The 19188-nt window shown below is 42.2% G+C and overlaps 2 protein-coding genes across 3 annotated transcripts; both read right to left on the bottom strand.

The window, feature by feature from the left end:
• Nucleotides 1–8398: 8398 nt before the first annotated feature.
• On the bottom strand, nt 8399–10503 carry LOC111075261. 2 transcript variants are annotated; one of them, XM_041593875.1, is made up of 4 exons: nt 10296–10503; nt 10088–10242; nt 9334–10031; nt 9178–9269 (listed from the first exon to the last, which is right to left on the bottom strand). In XM_041593875.1, the coding sequence occupies exons 1-4, from the start codon at nt 10406–10408 to the stop codon at nt 9210–9212; spliced, it is 1026 nt and encodes a 341-aa protein (XP_041449809.1). In that variant the 5' UTR covers nt 10409–10503; the 3' UTR covers nt 9178–9209. The 2 variants fall into 2 exon arrangements, with proteins under 2 accessions (XP_022224118.2, XP_041449809.1); XM_022368426.2 differs by having other exon boundaries at nt 8399–10031; nt 10296–10500.
• Nucleotides 10504–10721: 218 nt separating this feature from the next.
• On the bottom strand, nt 10722–17771 carry LOC111075260 (hemicentin-1). Its single transcript, XM_041593854.1, has 7 exons — nt 17711–17771; nt 14449–14643; nt 13777–13887; nt 13556–13696; nt 13281–13433; nt 12173–12667; nt 10722–12099 (listed from the first exon to the last, which is right to left on the bottom strand). The coding sequence occupies exons 1-7, from the start codon at nt 17769–17771 to the stop codon at nt 11885–11887; spliced, it is 1371 nt and encodes a 456-aa protein (XP_041449788.1). The 3' UTR covers nt 10722–11884.
• Nucleotides 17772–19188: the final 1417 nt, after the last annotated feature.

The raw sequence follows: 19188 nt of genomic DNA, 5'->3' as shown, positions 1-19188 counted from the left end.
CCACATATTTGCACAGCTTGGTTAATTCGCACTGGGGTCTACAATTCCCAAGAAATACTTCCGTGGCACCCACCGCACACTTAAATACGCTCAAATACAAGTTCAAACACCTGCTAAAGTTCAAAACACCAACAGCAACAGCCAGAGCCACCGCAAAGTACAAACAAACAAATGAACAAACAAACAAATGAGGGCTTAATGGGAAAAAAGGTGAAAAAAATCATCTCGTGCCCGATGGGCCCAGCACATGCTAACTCGAACATTTCAATACGGAACATTAACCCAAAGCTGAACCCCCTACACTCCCTACTTCCTGTTCGTGTTCCTGGCCAAAGGTGAGCAAACGGCCATGGTCGGTCACTCGGATGTCTGCGTGAACTTTGAGGATTCACTTGGGGAGCCATCACCGGCGTTTATGCCAATTGCAATGCTACAAGGATGCCGCATTCATGCAATGGGGGTTTATTTGAAAAAAAGAATTTGAATATTTTAGATACACATAATGGAACATTGGTATCACATATAGTTTTAAAAGTACTTTAAAACTAAGCCATACCCCCTTTTGAGCTGATGATTAAATCAGCTCTGGACACGCCACTGGAAGGCTCTTTTTTATGCCTTTTTACGAACGAGAAAAGAGTTTATGCGACCAGGAAGTTGCTCGTAATTCTGTTTCCGCTTGATTTACAAATATTTGCATGGCGAAACATTTTTCAACATTTTTGCGGACAAGTGGAAAAAAGAATAAATAGCAAATGCCAAGTAAAAAAAAAAAAATCGAAAGGAAATTCGTATAAAAGTTGTTGAAATGTTTCTGGAAAAACTATTTTTGTGGTCAGTTGGCTCCGTCCAACGATAGATGTTGGCGATTGAATCTCATTGATGGGTTGAAGGATGGTGTGAAAAAAATAGTGGGAAAGTTTCAAATGTTTGAGAAAATATTGCAGAATCTTCAGTAAGAACAGTCTGCTCAGTATGCTAAACCTAAAACCCGCATTCACTTTGTTACACACATTTCTTGTACCTTCTTCTTTAATTATAGTTACTTTGTTTATTTATATATTTAAATTGGCCTTCTAGCCTGTAAGTAAAATCCTTGAGAGGCAAATAACTACTGACAACTTGCAGTTGCAAATTAAATCAAAGCTGTGTTTGTAAATTGCCATAATAATTGTGCTAATAAAAAGGTAAGCAGTCAGAGAATTGCAGAGATTGAGAAATGCTAAGAGAGAGAGAAATTGAAAACCAACCATTTCTGTGTATGGGGCGACCCTTGCTTCAGCTTGTGCACTTCCACCCGCTCGTCCTTGCCGTTGTGTAAACGAATAATGGCACAAAGGCTTATGTCTCGGTTTAGAGCGTATTTGTTTTCCAGTTGTCTGCTGGCAGGTCTATTAGAACCGACAGTGGCAAACAGGTAACAGGTGGTCCTAATATACTCCGGCTACGGCTAACTTCATTTGATACTTATTTCGGTTGTGGCATTATCATTGTTTTTACTTGTTTACTTGGGCTCCAGCGGCAGAGGTCATAATGTATGCTACACTATTTGCCCAGAGCCAACAAGCACGAAGGTCCCGTGTGGGTGTTTTGCTTTTATGTGTGTAGGGTATTCTTTTTGAGAAATAGGTGAACTTTTTTTGGGGCTTTGTAGTGAATACTTGACAGTAAAAATGATAAAAGTAAGCTAAATAAATGATTAATTAATCAGTAGCTTATTTAAGCTGCAACAACAGGTGTTCCCTGAAACCCTCAACTGAAATCTGAAATGTTATCCCTCTCAGCGCCATCCTGTGAGTGTATTTAAGATTTGGTGTCTGCTAGACATCTCTCTTTCCTTTGTAGCCATTTGTTTAGTTTAGTTTATAGTCTGTTTTGGGGTAAGTTTCCCTCGTGCTGTCTGGCAAGAAAGTGCAGTCATTGGACTGCCAGCTTGTCTGCTTATTCGTTTGCGCCATCCTGGGGTCGTCGTTTGACTTTCTGGTTTCTGTCTGCAGTGCCGAGTATTTTTATGAGCTCCCTTTATGAGTTGGTTGCTGGCAAATGACAGGCAAGTTGTAGTTCTCAAGTTGACAGTGGCAAAGTTTTATAATTTGCATGTCAGTCTGGCAAAATACTTTGGCGGACCATTAATAATCAACGCTCGTGAACCAGTGACAGCCACTGCCTGTTGCTCCACCTGCACACTGCTCTGGCATTCATCATTCCACCGCGTGGAGTCAAGTTCTCGGGTGCGCGAGTCCTTTGACAGGCGAAATGCATTTGCAACGCTCACTCAAACGCATTAATCACCCGCAAATTTCGACGCTCGTTTGATGGCAACAAATCTTGCGCAAATTTACGCAAACATTGGCACCCGCCAACCCCAAGCCCCAGCTCCAGGTCTAGATTGGGACTTGGGTTTGGGTTTGGGTTCCACCAATGCCAACGCCAGCGGCTCGCAAATCAGTTGCTACTCATCGTTATCGTGCTGGTCCCCATCCGGTTCACCATTTTGGTCTCGTGCTCCGTGCTGCTCTGCATTCTGCATTCCCCATCGAAGTGGGCTGAAATCTGGCTGCTTGGCTTTCGTCTCCGCAGCTGCTCATTATGTGCGCCAGTTGCCTCGGTTCCAGCACACAAATCTCCCCAAAGTAATTTACCATCAAATGTTGTTGGTGCAGTTACTGCTGCTGCAAAGTGCACTTTGCTATTTTTCAAATCGCAAAAGCGAGACAACAACAGGAACAGAAGGAGACGGCTGCTCCTGGCTCGGGTCTGACTTCTGGCTTGAAGATGAAACTGAAATTGAATTGCGATTGATATTGATTGGCTGCGTGCTTGAGCGACAACTCGGCCAAAATCATGTGCAGCCAGGCAGGGATTTCCAGACCCACACAAACGTCTTATAACTTTCGCTTATTGTTGTTTCTCAGCTTTTTATATGGCCATATATATACTATATATGGCTTTATGAGCAGACCAAAAAAAATCCATGGCCAGATCTCCATCTTCAGTTTTCTCTGCAGCTCCGCAACTACTGTGAGTTTTGTTTTTCGAGTGTGGCCTGGCTTGAAATCGAATTTGGAGTCCCTTAGCTCCGCTCGGTCCCCTCGGATGCATTCTGCTGTATATCCATCTATAGTTTGTGTATTGTTTAGTCAAGTGCAGCTGCTCGTGCAACTTGTTTATGTGCCGGGCAAATATACTTTCGATGGAGGGAGCTATGAGTGCCAGTGCGAGTGTGCCAGTTAAATGGAAGCCCTGTGCAGACATTTTTTCTTGCAATTTAATAAAACTTAAATGGAATTGGCTGAATTAACTCAGTTTCTTGTGTGCTAGTTCTCAGATGGAATGTGGCATTAAGAACGTTACTCTGCTTACAGTGGGTGATGGTGATAATTATACTAAATTAATATTTGAGGTTTTATAAAGGAGCTCAATGCGCAACCGTTTGGAGAAAATTATACTCACTTCTCATGGCTGTCCATCTGTTATTCAAAACAATCGCATAATTAAACCTGCTTTGCCATTTGTCCCACAAAGTGTAACAGAGTCCCCTGACAGTCAATATGCTAACTATTTTGTAGTAATTAAATAGTACAAATCAGAGCGAGCACACTGTGGCAGGATTGCTTGCGGAAGCAATCAAACAAACGCAGTAACAAGCATTGCATTAGGATGCATACAAAAGCACTCCAGGACATCAGGAGACCACAAAAGGTGCACAGGCAAACAGGTGCCAGGAGTGCAAGACCCACGAGAAGGAGTAGGAGTAGCAACAGCACTTGCCGCTACAATATACAGAAATGTAAGCAACCAACAAAGGCAGTTCCTGCCAGAACAGGAGACGGAGAACGAGTCCATGCAGGAGTCGGAAGCGATCCAAAATGGGGGGAGAAGTGTAGTATCAGCAGAGGTGGGAGCCATGGCGGATATCCTTGCGACACTAAAAATATTTTCTACCAAATTTACAATATGAAGTGGCTTCAAGGTGCTTGTTTGTATGAACATACATATGCATGTATCGTGTGTTGACACAAGCACACACACACACACTCACTTATATAGATGTGTTGCACTTCATTGCGTTGACAGAAACAAACGTGGCAGAGTCAGAACAGCATATGGAAGTCTTTTCTCCTCCGCTCTTGCCGCTGTTCCGGCTCTGTGGGGGCTCCAGCTGTTGCCTTTGCTGTTGACACTGAGTGCATTTCAAACATAATTTTCAATTTTCATGCATGTTTTGCCATTTGCTCGTGGAGTCATCGCCGGGTGCAAAATTGTTTCTCCGCTGCTGCAATACTCGTGACACTCTTTGATTTGCTTAATGGCCGCTTAGTGATTTCGCAATGGGCACTGGTATTGAAATGTGGAAATTTCATTGGAAAATCTCTGAACTTGAGTGCACTCGCCACTTAAAGGGCTTAAAGTATCATTGGAGACTTGCCTTGCCTGCATATACTCGTGTGTAAGTGATAATGGATACTTTTTCGATAGGATTTTGTATATATTTTGAGGGGATATTCATGACTATGCTCTGTTGCATGTCGGACAATCGCCGTATGCTGAAATATTTGAAGCAAATAAAGCCTGGGACCGCAGAATCTGAATTTTATGAAATATTGTATATTATTTGTCACCGATTTTATGTCGCAAAGTTCTTTAAGGGTAGAAATATACTTATTTACTTATTACTTATATCAATGTACCAAAACATAACCATGGAAATTATTTTTCGTAAATATTTAATTAATCTCGTATTTATTAATGGCTTTTTTAAACAATATTAAATACGCGTTTGGTAATCAGAAATTCTTGATTCACATTAAACTGTAAAGCGTATTTTTTCAGCTTAATAATGGCTTTTGTTTTATGAAGCTTACATTGAATTATGTTAAGTGGATTTTGGTCAGAAAAGAGAAAACGGATGTAAAATGAACGGAAGTAAATGCATTACGCCAACGCCTACATGCCGATTCGAATCTCAGAACTGGATATGTCTATGTATGAATATCACCTGGCTTAGCGGGTTTTTGGACCAATGAGTCGTACCTACAGATTAATACAAGAAAACAACATTAAAAATGTATTCCCATATTCATTTCCTTTCTACACTTTTAACTTAAAAAGCTTAACATAACCTGGTTTATTTTAATCACTTTACATTTAATTAGCATTCAATTGGAACCGCTCAAACGGCGAAAACGAGCAATTTTTGTAATGTGGTTAAAATCGTTTGGCTAAGAGAATTAAATTGCCGCGCTGCTCTCTCTCTGTCTGTGTGTGTGTGTGTGTGGGTGGTGCGGATGGCCAGCAAAGCATTTGATATGCGCTTTGAGACCGAAGCACAAAACGCGTAAAAGCTGTTTAAAATGTGCACACAGGAATACACAGGGTGTAAACCCAAACCCAAACCCATGCACATACGCGTATGTATACCCACTTGTATATAGCCTCTGTTAAAGTTGGAGTCAAAAGGGAAGCCTACCTCCCACTCGAGCAACAATGGCAGCAGTAACGACATCATCCTGCCAGCCAGGAATTGGACGTGCTTTAGCTTTGGGCCTGCTCCGGACTAGTCCTGGACTACACTGCACTGCACTCCGCTCCACACCGCTCTGTTCCCCAAGGCAGCATAATTAATTGCGGTAATTAGTGTGTTGGCAACAAACAGCAAACACACGAAAAACATTCAACAACAGCGGCAACAAGAGCAGCCAGGGCCGGCAAAAGTAGCAAAACCAGCCAAGAGGAGTCTAGAGGAGCCGGTAACAGGATTCCAATGCAGCGAGCGCATTTACTTTATAGAAGATTTGTGTGGCCCCCACTTCTGGCATATTAGCTAGTTCTAGAGAAAGTTTTATTTACGACTGTGCGGGGGCAATGGTGGTTTATGGGCTGGATAAGAAACAGCATATTCTACGACTCTTGACTGTTGACTGCTGAAAGGCCCATAGCGCTAATTTAGCCAGCCGCCGCATTGCTGTGGCATCATTAGCAGGAGCAAAACGATTTTTATTGCTAAACAAACAGACAAGGCTAAAGACGGGTTACTTCCAGTCAGTGGGACAAATACTCGTACTTCAAGCAAATCACAGTAGCTAATAAGCAGAAGCAGAGGCAGTAGAAGTAGAAGTATAGGAAGCAAAAAGGAGAACCATTTTCCGAGGATGTAGAGTCCCAGTCCGGGGGCTGTTGCTCCAGCTTCGACTCGGGGACTTTTTGCTGTTCGCTTTAATTGGTCACTTGGCGCGCGCACAGAAAAACAATTTAATTTTCCCCATTTTCTTATTATCTCGATGTAGCACTCCAGCTCGAGAGATTTCTCTCAGTTTTCCGTCTGTGCGGGGACTTTTCTTGTGCATGGATGGGAGAGTCAAGTCCCCGTCCCGGCTCAACTTCGGCTTCGGGGCAGCAACGTTTATGTAATTAAGCGTTGCATACTTTTCCGCGCTAGCTGCACGGCAAAAGCGGAGCTGCTGCTTTTGTGCCCTCAAAGGCGGCCAGGCCACTGGGGCGTGGCAACGTCTGTTGTGTGTTATTACCACAGCAGTCATTAAATCTTTTGTGTGTAATTAAAAAATTACAATTTAATGCCCGGCGCTCATTTATTGACACGGCGAGGGGCGGCACAAAGCATCCGTCCGGTGGAGGGTCATCGTCAGCCCGACACAAGGACTGGCCGAGTGGTAAATCTTGAACAGCGTGTGTAACATGCTCGGGATAATGAGGCTCTGATTGCAATTCCTAATAGCAGGAGTCAGTCGGATTACAGACGTATTTGAAAGTACATGTCTCTTCATTAAGACTGATTATAATTTATTTTTGATTTATTTTTAAATCAAAATACAGATATGTTTGTGTCTATTTTCAATAAGTCATTCTTGCGGCTCACCTCAGAACTCATTCCGTTTTCTAATATAACAGTGTTCAGACAATAAAGTCTGTTTTTTTTCCGTTTTGCACGTGATTTCAATTTAAAGCCCAGCCGCTATGCGGGTGAAAATTGTTGAATGTTGCACTATCGATAAGCCAAATGAAACGACGATGACGAGAAATAAAAAAACAAAAAACAATTGGAAAAAGAAAAAGCGGCCGCTGACATGGAAATTGCATTGCCCGAATAGACTCACACACGACAGCGCCAGTTGCAGATGCTCTCTCGAGTGGCTTTGGATGGCGAACGGAAAAATAAACTGGGGCCAAGCGTCGATTTGGTCTAAAAGCCTGCGCGGTGCCTGACCTGAGTGGGCGGTTTAATGCCTGAAATGGCCGAATGCTGTTTTTTCGCGGCAGATGGATTTTTCTTTTGGCTTTTTGTTGGGCAGAGTTGGTTTAAAGAGTTAACTTTTGGCATAGAGTAGTTGAACGATCAAAGTTCACAAGGAACATAAAAAAACAATAAACGAACCTTTAGGTATAATTTCTAAGACCGCGGTCTGATAAAGAAAAATAAAGGCTGGACATTTCAGAGAATAAACCAGAGAATACCTCTTAAAATGAAACACAAAGATATTTGTAAGCTAGTAGATATTTACAGCTGAAATTTAAATCATAAAACATCAGAAAGTACTCGTAAATATCGCACTCACCCACTATACAAGCCTACTAACAAGCAGACGATCCGCTTTTAAAATTCAATCTTAGCTGATGTTTTGCCAATACAAAACAATTTTCCAAAATGTGTGCATGTGCGTGGAATTAAGAAGCGGGCAGATTGTGTTGAACCGCGCCTATTTTCCGACTAAATAACGTAAGCTTCTATTGTTGAGGGTTCATTGTGACGCGAATGGTAAATGCGGATTCCGATTCTGCTGCTGATGAGACGCATCCATGGCTCTGTCTATGTGTATGTGTAGACTGGTAAATAGGAATGGGTGCAGAGAAAATATTTAACGCGCGGTCTGGCAATAAAAGTCAGTGCGCACAATATGCCATCGGAGCCACAGATGCATCCGCATCAGCATCAGCATCTGAATCAGCAGCCGTCGCTTGGCATTCATCTGATTTATGCGGCTGTCAGCAATGGCAGCGTCTATACGAGTACTCGTACCGGGCGTCCCCATACCGCCATAGAGGAGACAGACATATGCGGGCCTTTGGTTGAGCCCCAGTTGACGTGGGTGATTGACAAACCGCTGTTTGCCAAAATGAACAGTTTGACATGCGGTCGGGCGGCCTAGAGGTCTGATGGTCTGGCGCCTGTGGGATGTCCTGGGCCTACCGCACCTCGGGGCCTCTGGTCCGGTTCGGTGCAACAAATCAAAAATTGCTTTTGTTCGACGGCAGACACTGACAAAGGTGAGGCAGTCAATATTGCCACTTGGTTTGATTGCATTTGCGGAGATGTATCTACGAGTTGCACACACTCCAGTTATTAAACTCTCTGCTAACCATGGAACACGACAATTACGGATTGTACTTAGATATACCATTTATTCTATGGAGTTCTGTGAAATGTTTAGTGTCCAATAAAATTACTACTATGAAATGATCTGAAATAAAACAAGAATTTGTTTTTTTAGTCCTTCAGGTATCTGTCTCCGCAACACACTCGGTAGGGGGCTCCAACTTAATATCCCCTTCAGTATCGCAGCCACCGATTTGTCGCTCCTCCTTGGAGAACTCGAAAGCAATGCCCAGGGCGCCTTTTCTTGGCTTGAGCGTGTTCCGCACATCGACCACACTGAATGTCATTGTCTGCTCGAAGACACCTAGCTTGATGGCCTCCTCGATGCCAGCATCGCTTACCAAGAAACAGCCCAGGACTTTATCGTGGATCATATCCTGCACCCTTACATGGTAGACATTGTCGCGCCGCAGCAAAATGGACATCAAAACCTCACTGAATTTGAGGTTACCAATCAGCGCGACAAGCTGTTTGTGAAAACTGTTCAGAACTGGTAGATTCTTATTCTTGCAGAACTCGCAATCACTCGATGAGCGATCCTTAACCTCCATCGCATTTTTGCTTGAGGAAGGCTGCATATTCTTTGGGGTTTTCTTCTGCTCTGCTGCACAACAAACACACTCAGACGACTCTGTCTTCATCTCCTTGTCCTGAAACTTTTGGTTCAGCGACTGCACATTGGCGCTAAGGGTATCCATCTGATGGCGTATATCGAATATCTCTGTCCTTTGCAATATATCCAATTTCTTGTTCAGCTCGCACAACTGCTTGGATATTTCCGACATTAACGCAAGCTCGGAAGGAGGCGTCTGGTGATCTACCTGTGTGCCTGTGTGTACCTGTGGACATGAGCACGAAGGAAGGTCCTGTAGGTTCTCTGTGTATAAATTTGTCAGTGAAAACTGGATATTGGAAGGTGTTTTCTCTGGTTTTATCTTTACGTTATCGATTCGTTGATCTGACTTCAGTATGGTCTTTGATTGGAACGGTGTTTGACGAGCAATTTCATTACTCTTCGGCTTGATGCCATGCTTAAAGTGTGGCAATGGTACTCCTTCCCCCGCGGGAACCACTATAATAGGTCTCTTGCACAAATGGCAATGAATAGCTGATTTGATTTTCTGACTAGTGGTGGGGGCTCCAGATTTTGGTTCAGTTGCAGGTGTTGGAGGAGGACACGTACAGTATGAAAGATTCGAGGATTCAGAAATCGGCCCTGCTGCCGGTTGTGTAACTGCATCGGATTGTGGCTCTGTTTTGGGTTGCGGCTCTGGTTCTTTGCAAACTTTAATACTCGCAAGACCCAGATTATTGTTCGAAGCGTCAATGGGTTTTGCTACTGGCCTCAGTTCAAAACATCCACAGCTTAGCTGAAACATTTCGCCTTGGGTGGTAGCAGACGAGGGATTTTTTGCTACCGGATTAAAACTTGACTGAGACTCGACAGGTACAGCGGTCTTGTAGGGCGGTATGACTATACCTGGGCATGTATATGAGTTTGGATTAATATTGCTGGAAGCGCCAGCGGAAATACGCGGATGGGTAACTCTATCTCCTCGGTTTTTCGGATCAGTGGAAGCTGAAAAAGCCTTTGCGCGCTTCAAAGCTGCCTTGTATCGGGCATAGATAGTTTTAGAAACTAAAAGCAAACATTTTATAATCACTTTCAAACCTTTGGTTATGTATCCAACTTACACAAGACTGGGCTTGATCCATTTTTGTATGGTTTATTAATGTTTCGAAAACAGTCATCGTCATATACCTCTGATGACTGATGACTTCTGTCATGGTCCCCAAGTTTACCCACCTGAAATCCCTTGGACGAGCCTGGTTTGGTTGCACAGCCTCCTCTGAATGAAGAAAATGGGTAAGTTGCCATTACAATACAATTTGACAGTCACACCTCTTATAAAGCTGCAACCATTCTGAATGATATTTACTATGCTTTTTGCCTTTAATTTCATACGAAACACATAAACCATGAGCACTCATAGACTTTGTGCATGGATTGTCCATGATTAAAAAAAATTAGAACAAAATTAAAAACAAACAATTTACACAATGGGTACCTAAAACTATTTGAACTGAAATTGATAACGTTGCTTAAAATGACAGAGAAACAGGACACAAATACAATTTGAAGTGTAGAAACAGGCCAATCCGATTCTAGTTTATATTTGTGGAAATCAATGGAAATTATAATATCCATACAAAAGGCTATTCAAAATGTAGGTATGTATTTATGCATACTCACTTCATTTAGCTCTTTGCCATTTCTATGCGGAATATTTTATATTTTTGCCACAATATATAGAGTATAAGTACAACATTTATTTTCGGTATTCATAATAATTTTTATTTTGGCTCACACACACAATTGTTACACGATAACCACAAAACATTTAATCTTTGGCTAGGTTACATTTCTCTTCCATGAGTTTGAAGAGTTTTTATTCATTAAGGCTGAAATATTTTAGCCACAAAATGTGGTATACGATATTTGGCATCCCTTTTCATTGTGGCACACATATTTTACGATTTAAATTTATGTTTTTCTTGGAAATGTTGGTTTTGCTCCGGTATATGTAATATAAATATTCAAATGCTTTTTTAAGCTCTGTGTTGTTGGTATTTATTGTTTGATGCGCTCACGGTGTATCTTTTGGGAGAGAGTTTGCAGTGATGAGACTTTTAAATATCTTTAGAGGAAGATTAAATTTATATTTGTTTTATTGTATAGTTTATGAGTCTAGTGTTCTTACATACATAGAAAAATGTTCAGTGGAATGTTTGTATCAGTTGGAATCTCTTCTCTTAAAGGCTTATGTAGAATATATTATGTTTTTTTTTTTTTGGCAACTTTTGGTATATATCTTTGCGATTTGGCAACTTTTTTGTTTATATCCTCAAGATTTGGCAACAAAATCTAGTTTAGGCGCCAACGCTCAAGCTCAAGGAAGAAAAGTTTTTGGTTTTTTGGATTAATATTCAGCTAAGATTTATTTCCAGATTTGCATACCCAAAAATGTTGGGCAGCCGGGAAGATAGAGGGTTCAGTTGGTAGATTTGTGAGAAGCTTCTGGTTCCCTGCATCGCAAATCTAAAGTTGAACTTTGGTATTCCATTTAAGCACTATGAGGACTTTTTTTAAATATAAATATTTCTATATGTTCTGCATAAATATTTTTCCTTTTCAACTATAGTTATAATCCTTAAGCAAGTTCAAAGCTAATGAGAGACTCGTACTAAACTTAACTAAAACATTGGTTTTTGGGTTGTATCAACAGTCGGATAAACCAAGAACTTAGGCCAAGCAAATCAGACAGAAATGTGCCCACACGGACACGCCTTAAAGCTAAACAAAGCACATGGGGGGCAAAGGGCTCGCCACGGTTCCGCTAGGTGCATCACCCGTCCAACGTTATCCGTCATCCATCAACCGTCATCCGTCATCTCTCATCCATTATCCGTCATCCGCCTGCAGATACAGATTCAATATCCCAGCCGTAGTGTCAGACACATCATAGCCATCAAAGCGAAGCATAGAGGTGTGGATTGGGGCAGCGCCGAAGACACGCGCGGCTCCAGTGACAGCGTCTTGTACTTCTCCACTTTGGTAAAGTCACTGAAGCCGGCAAGATTACGGGAGGCGGCCCTCATCAGGTAGTTGGTGTCGGGTTCCAGGTTGGTAAGGAGGAAAGTGGCACCTGTCGGGCGGAGTGAAGCGTGTGACAGGCATTATGTTGAGGGTCTCGACATACTCGCACTCGTATCACTTACCCTCTTCGAAGGGGAAGTCCTTGCGCCTGGCATTGGTCCACTTGCCCGCATCCGACTTGAACTCCGACTCGGACATGTACTCGATCCGGAAGCCGTTCACCTCCATGGGTCCGCGGTCCTCGGGTCCCCGCGGGGCACTAACATCCACATCGAAGGTGTTCGAGTTGAAGCCGCGTAGCTGGAATGTGATTGGCGATGGGGGCTTGTCGCCCTGCTCCAGACGTTTGGTCCGCTCAATGCTGCCCAGGTGATTGGTGGCCCGGCAGCGATAGTTGTCAAATACACTGGCGTTCAGCACATGGACGGTCAGCCGGGACCAGTAGTGGTCTCCCTCGATGGTGTAGAGCCGCTCGTTGCTGTGCAGCCGCTTCTGCTTCCGGTGCCACGTAAAGGTGGCCGGCGGCTCCGCCTGGGCCTCGCACATGATGGACGCTGTCCCGTTGATGTACGCAAACTGCATGCTCACGAACTGTTTGTGCGTCCAAAATGGTTTGTCTGTGCGGAATCAATTATAGCTTGTTTTAATTCAATTCTACCAACAACTCTGCAGTAATCTGAACAGAAGCTGAGGTCCGTTGCAGCGAGCCTGAGCCTGAGCCTGAGGTCTACTGCAGTGAGGATGGGGTCTGCTGACAGCTGACAAGTGGCGCTCAAAGGTATGGCAGGAAAATGGAAAAATCATGTTCGCCCACCATAAATCACAGCCTCGCTGCGGGGCTCTTTGGGCAAGTTAAGCCATTAGCTGCATGTGTGCCACGCCCACTGGCTGACCAGGGCACACGGACCCCCGCCAGCGAGTATCAGCATTCATCAAAAAGCGGCTCTAAGCGAATGTAATTCCAGCATTTTTCGTGCTCAAAAACTATTTACCGCCCAATGCGGCGCATATAAAGAGCACACACAAATTTCATAGCCATCACCCCACAAAAAAGAAATAGCATGACGCTCAAGTAATTTCACTGGAAGCCCCCAAAATATTGCACACTGGGACAAGATGGTGCTGCAAACATTGTGGAAAACTTTTCTTATGATCTCATGATCGCTGTTGTCCCATCACCTGGTCCCAGTGTGCCATGGCTCTTGTTGGGAAATCATAAATCACACTCACGTTCGATTTTCATCAAAACTGTGCGCTCCTGCATATCGGAAGCAATCGAATTCACTTGGTATGCCCGGCACGTGTACTCGCCGGTGTCACTCTGTGTTACCTTGTTGATGAGCAAACCATCGGCCAGGATGCGGTACTTGGAGCCATCTGCCGCTACAGGGTTGAATTCGATCCCAAGGAATCGGGGAGAAATGGACGAAATGGAAAAGGTAAAATTGTACGTTGGGTATTTGAAGTCGTGTAAATGCACAGCTCATTATCGTCGTCCAACTTACTGTCCGCACTAATGGGTTGTCCATTGAAATGCCAGGTGATATTTGGCTGCGGTTCGCCCTTCACCTCGCACAATATGGTCTTGTCTTTGTCGCCCTCTTTTACGGTTATCACGCTGGCGTTCTCCGTGAATGTAATTTTCTCTGTGTGGGTCAAGAAAACAATGCAATATTAATGACTGCCCCACCAGTTTGGACTCCCTGTGGGCGATTCCAGCACTTACGATATACAATCAAATCGAAGGATTTACTATGCAGACCACCCTCAGCAGCTTCGCAGCTCCAATTGCCCTTGTCCGCCAGTGCGATGTGGGCGAAAACGATTTTCAATTGTTCTGTGCAGCGGAGAAAAAGAGAATAAGCAAACGAGCACGAGAAATAAAAAAGAATAAATTGTGTATAGAATATATGTTGGAAAAGGGTTAAACGGGGTTCGAAAAAACAAAGGCCACAGCCCGAAAGCATAAAGTAAAACAAAAAGAGGATAAATATTGATGAAGAGACGACGAGGGGGATACCCATTGGTAGCCAAAACTAAATGGGAATCAAAGCGTTATCTATTAGCTTGAAAGTACTACTGACAGATTAGTAAACAGGATTAAATTGATGCTCTGTTGCACTTTTTAAATGTACTTTAAAACTAAAAGAGTACACAAGAATTTGAAATCGCTCTGAAGTTTCTTTGAAAGGAATATTTTGTTCCCCTTTCTCGTGGGACTTTGTGAATTCCCTTTCAGGTTCGAATATTCAGATGGAAAGTAATGGAATTGCAATTAATTGCGGTTGTTGTGCTTGTGGCATTGTTTACTCTTGCCCCATGTCCATCGGGCGCCCCTGCCTTTAGTGTTTTGCTCGATTTTATCTATCGAGAACCCCACACTGACCCCGATTCTCACCTGGCGATGTTTGCTCAATGTGGATGCGTCCTTTGTGCTCGCGTATAATGTCCCCTTTCGGCGATTTCCAATGCAGCTTTACGTCCGGGTCGGGACTCCGGCACTGCACAATGAGGGATTCATTTGTGTAGCGCACAACGCTATGCTCGGCCGGACTCAACGAAAGACTCTCATGGTGATTGCCCAAGACGACAACTGCAAGAAGAGATACGGATAGCGACAAAGGTTTAAGTCCTGGGCATACTCTAGTTAATAGCTTGTTAATTGCACTGGTTGGGTTTGGTCGGGGCGGGCCAGCTGTCTCCATCGCGTAAAATGGAAATTGAAAAGTTAAGGCCAAGTTTTTCCATTGCCAATGGCTGCCATGGCCGCTGCCACTGCCATTTCATTTGCATAACAAGAAAAACAGTGCAGCCGTGCGTTTTATTTTCTTAACAACTCAAACAGTTTTTCCTGCCATTACGTTCACACATTTCCTTTAAAAAGAATTGTCAATATTAAAAATAACGAGAGAAAAGATTAAGAGGAAAAAATTCAAACCAGGCTATCATACTATAGAAAGATGGAATATTTAATATAACCCAAATATGTTCTGTATATATTATATTATATACTATAAATTTGTAGACAAAAATCTGTGTGCAAGCGGCTATCTCCGCAATGCGACCCCCACCCCCAATTTGCATGCTGTTATTTTAAATGATAGCCAGAAAATGTGGCATTGTTTCTATACAACCTATAAATAGGTTCCTCACGAATTAAAAATGAATCAAAAAAATTTTAAATTTGTGTTTGAACGCATATTTTATTTCATTTTGTGCCATTCTGTAGAACAGAACATTTAATGATAGATTTTTTGTTATACCCTTTTGTATCAAAAATAAACAATTTGTTTAAGTATATTTGTTGCTTTTGATTATGATTGTTTAATTTCGGGTCTACTAGTACTATATATAAACCGAACAACAAACACTCACATGATGTGATGGCAAAGTCATCTCTAAATATATGGTTTTTTTTTTTTAATTTCATGCAACTATCTATCATATTGTATGAGAAAGCTCAACCATTTGTGAACACTTTTTAATTTATTTGCCAGGCAATTTATGTGGGGACTCGTTCTGCTCCAAACTGGCTCTTAGCATGCCTCACAGCCTGTTATTCGGGCCACACACAAAACTGCACTCAACGGATGCAAATTCCTGCCGTGGCCCGTACTTTCACTTCATGTTTGCGCCTTGGCAAAAATGTTCATTGAAATTTATCACAAGAAACAGCAATTTCATTTTGCCAATTCATGTCAATCTGTGGAGGAAAATGGGAAAACGGGCTGCAGACGGAGAAACAGAAACAGAAGGAGTGCGAAAAGGAGGTGGGAAATCAACCATTTCCAAACTTTAGCTACGACCGGATACCTCTGCAGCCCTGTGGGTATTCTCGCAAATGTATAGATGCGAAAATTTCTTGCATACTTTTTAATAAAGTTTGTTGCATGCCCCAAAGTGGCAAAGTACGAATAAAAACAAAAACTGCGAAACACTCCCAGAGACGGAGTGAGGGAAACATGATTGCATCGTTCATTTCCTTGGCAAAACTTTTCCATTGCCTTTTTCTGCTTTGCAAATTTTATTGGCAACAGTATGGACATATTGAAATTATGCAACTACATAGAAAATGAAATACATACATATATACGTGTACATAGAGTCTGCAAAAAAGGAGCTACATGAACCCACAGCAAGGCCCAAAGTGAGCACCATCTAAGTGGAATATTATGAACAATGTTGCTAAAGCAAAGGCGACGGCAATTACGCTCAGACTGCGAGGACTTCATTCATATTAATTAGCAGTGCTGAAGTTTTCTTTACAGAAACTTGAAATATTGGGAACTCTGTATATGTATAAGGGAAATTATACTCAAAGTTCAGTAAAATAAAAGTTTTTAAAGAAGTTTTTAGTCAGAGGAAATAAAATGTTAACTCTAGGAATCATGAGATAAGATCGATAAGAACTATAGATTAAAACATGAAATGGTTAGCGCATTTTACATCCAGGAGGAGGATTCCTGGAGGCCTGGCAACTTTAATAACGAGCTATCTGACAGCATTTGGCATTCATTCCCAAATATTCTATATTTAAAATTTTCTAAGCGAATAAAACAGTTTCAGTTTCCTGTTACAATTCAAGCTCACATCTTTCAATATCAGTTGACTTAGCCATTAAACCCTAATGTCTTCATATAACAACACTCTGATTGTTGTTGAACTGCAGAAATCAAGGAAAATCAATGCCGACATCAGCTAAAGTTGCCAAACAATGGGCGACAAAATGCGACATTACTTTTTATCGCGCTCTTGGCACTCCTTATACGAGTACGACACCGCAGATACACCTCCGATACAAGTACACCCATGTGCTATATAGTTATGGGGGGCATACAAATATTTGCATTGTTTGCCTTCACCTGCAGACGCCAGTGTCACTGTCTGATGCATCTGTCTCTCGCGTTGACTGCCTGCCTGTCTCTCTGGTTGGGGCTCCTGTTGCTGTTCCCCGTCAGCGGATCCGCTATCTGCTCGTGTGGAGGCGACACGGCACAACACTCGTCATAAAATTTCATGTACAAACCAAAGCCCGGCACATGCGAGCTTAATGACAGGGCCACAAAAAGAAACAGATCAAAAGAAAGGGAGAGCTGGAGTAAGCGCGAAAATAAATGTAAAGCATTGCCAAATATAAGAAAAACAAACAGTTAGCGGTAAATGGCATTGCCAGGGCCAGCCACAGGAGCAAAATGAAATTATCTGACTCGCTCTTGGCATTGTTCAGCGGCCTTTATAAATGCATTATGCCAGGCACTCGTGTGCACTGTCAGAGCCAACGAATGCGAGTGGAAAGAAAAATAACAGGAAAGAATGGAGAAAGATTTCGGATTTCGATAGCGACGATTGAAATGCCCTTGAAAAGGTAGTTTTGTTGTAAGAAATACTTACAGATAATTTTTAGCGGGAACAAATTTAAGCGAAAGTCAGAAAGTCTACAGAAAGACAGATTAAAAAATATATGTAGGTACATATGCAAATTGCTTTCATCTTTGCACTACAAAGCTCTAAAAAATTAGTTATACCCTTTGTAATGGCATTTTAAAAATCGCATGCAGCTATGGTGTGGTGCAAGATGGAGCTGTTGAGCGGTAACACGTGCGAGCTGCCAAAAAATGCAACCAAGCATGCAACGCGTGGGCGACGTCCTGTGAACTGACGTGTGATGCCAACTGGTCCAGTCAGGACACCCTTTAGGTGAGGTTGCAGTTTCAGGACCATGGGTGCGATGTCCCCCCCTTCCCACACCCCTTGAGGTGATGTTGGAGCGTGTTAACGTGGAAATTGCGTTATGTGGAATTCATTATATATTTCACATTCCAAAAGGTCAGTTTATTTTCATTTGTCATGTTCCATCTCATCTTTTTTAAATTAAATTGCAATACAATATTTAATTTGAAAAGCTTTAACCGTATGATCGTTCATTTAGCCATAGTCGAACATTTTCAACAAAAAATACAACAAATTATCGCATAAAAAGCATTTGATTTGCCTTTAATAAAATTAAAATCCAAATGCAAATTAGTAGATATTTTATAATATTTGGTTGCTGGGTGAAACACGCAAAAACTTGTGACATCATTTGACATTTAGTACTGCTGCCCAGCGAGCAAATCAAACCCGAATTGTATTCATTTGTTTTTAAATTATTCAGCATGGATTTTAATGAAGTTTGGCCATTCTTCAAGGCGAGCATGCAATTCAATTTCCATTAGCCCGACGAAAAACTTTTTAATTATTTTCCAATGCTTAACGGCGTAGGGTGAGGGTCGGTTCAGCATCAACTTTTTATTCGTTGGAAAATTCAGCAAGTTTTCCTCTTTGTGCGACAATTTTTGTTTTGCATTTACTCCGGCAAAAAAGTTTGTTATTATTTTTGGATTTTTTCCTTTATTTTGCCATTGCGCACGCATGCTCTCAACTCCAATAAAAAAGTTTATAATTTTCCAGTTGTAATAGAGAAAGCAACAACCACGCAGCCATCCTGAGTGTATTAGCATGTGAACGAGTGTGCATGGGGGTATTTGAGAGTGCATGTGAGTGTTTGAGTGAGTGTTTTAATGTCAGCATAAACGCACATGAAGCGCACTTAACCTGAATTATGCGCGGCTTTGCTCAGACACGCACTGGGGGAAATCCCTCTTGTGTCGCATTCTGGTCGCAGCTCCTATTTCCCATTACCATTCCGGCCACCATTACGTAAGCCAAAGGAGAGTCATATAGCCGTGTGAATAAGATACCTCGTACTCAGTGGGGCCAATCCAATCGACCATTTTTTCTTTCTTTCTCTTTCCTAACCTAGCTACTTTTCATTTTTTTCTGGCATTGAATTTAATCCGATGAAGCTATATATAAACATTTCCACATATTTAATATTATTTTTGCTGACTATTACATACATGTGCAGAATTCGATATACCCTTTTTCGCGACAAATACAGGATACGAAAAGCGGGGCAAATAAAAATGCTCGACACTCGAGCATGCAAATAATTGCAGCATTTGTATGAGCTTAACCCATTTCTGTCAGTGGATATTTTTTTTTTCTTCCGTCCGATAACTGTTGGCTGTTGGGTGGGTGTACAAAATATACCCATAAAGTTTGGGAAATGAGGTAAAGTTTTTATCAAAAGCCAGAC

Source organism: Drosophila obscura, unplaced genomic scaffold, assembly GCF_018151105.1.
Source record: "Drosophila obscura isolate BZ-5 IFL unplaced genomic scaffold, ASM1815110v1 contig_200, whole genome shotgun sequence".
NCBI lineage: Eukaryota > Metazoa > Arthropoda > Insecta > Diptera > Drosophilidae > Drosophila > Drosophila obscura.
Note: the sequence above shows the minus strand (reverse complement) of the source record. Positions and strands in the feature narration are given on the sequence as shown.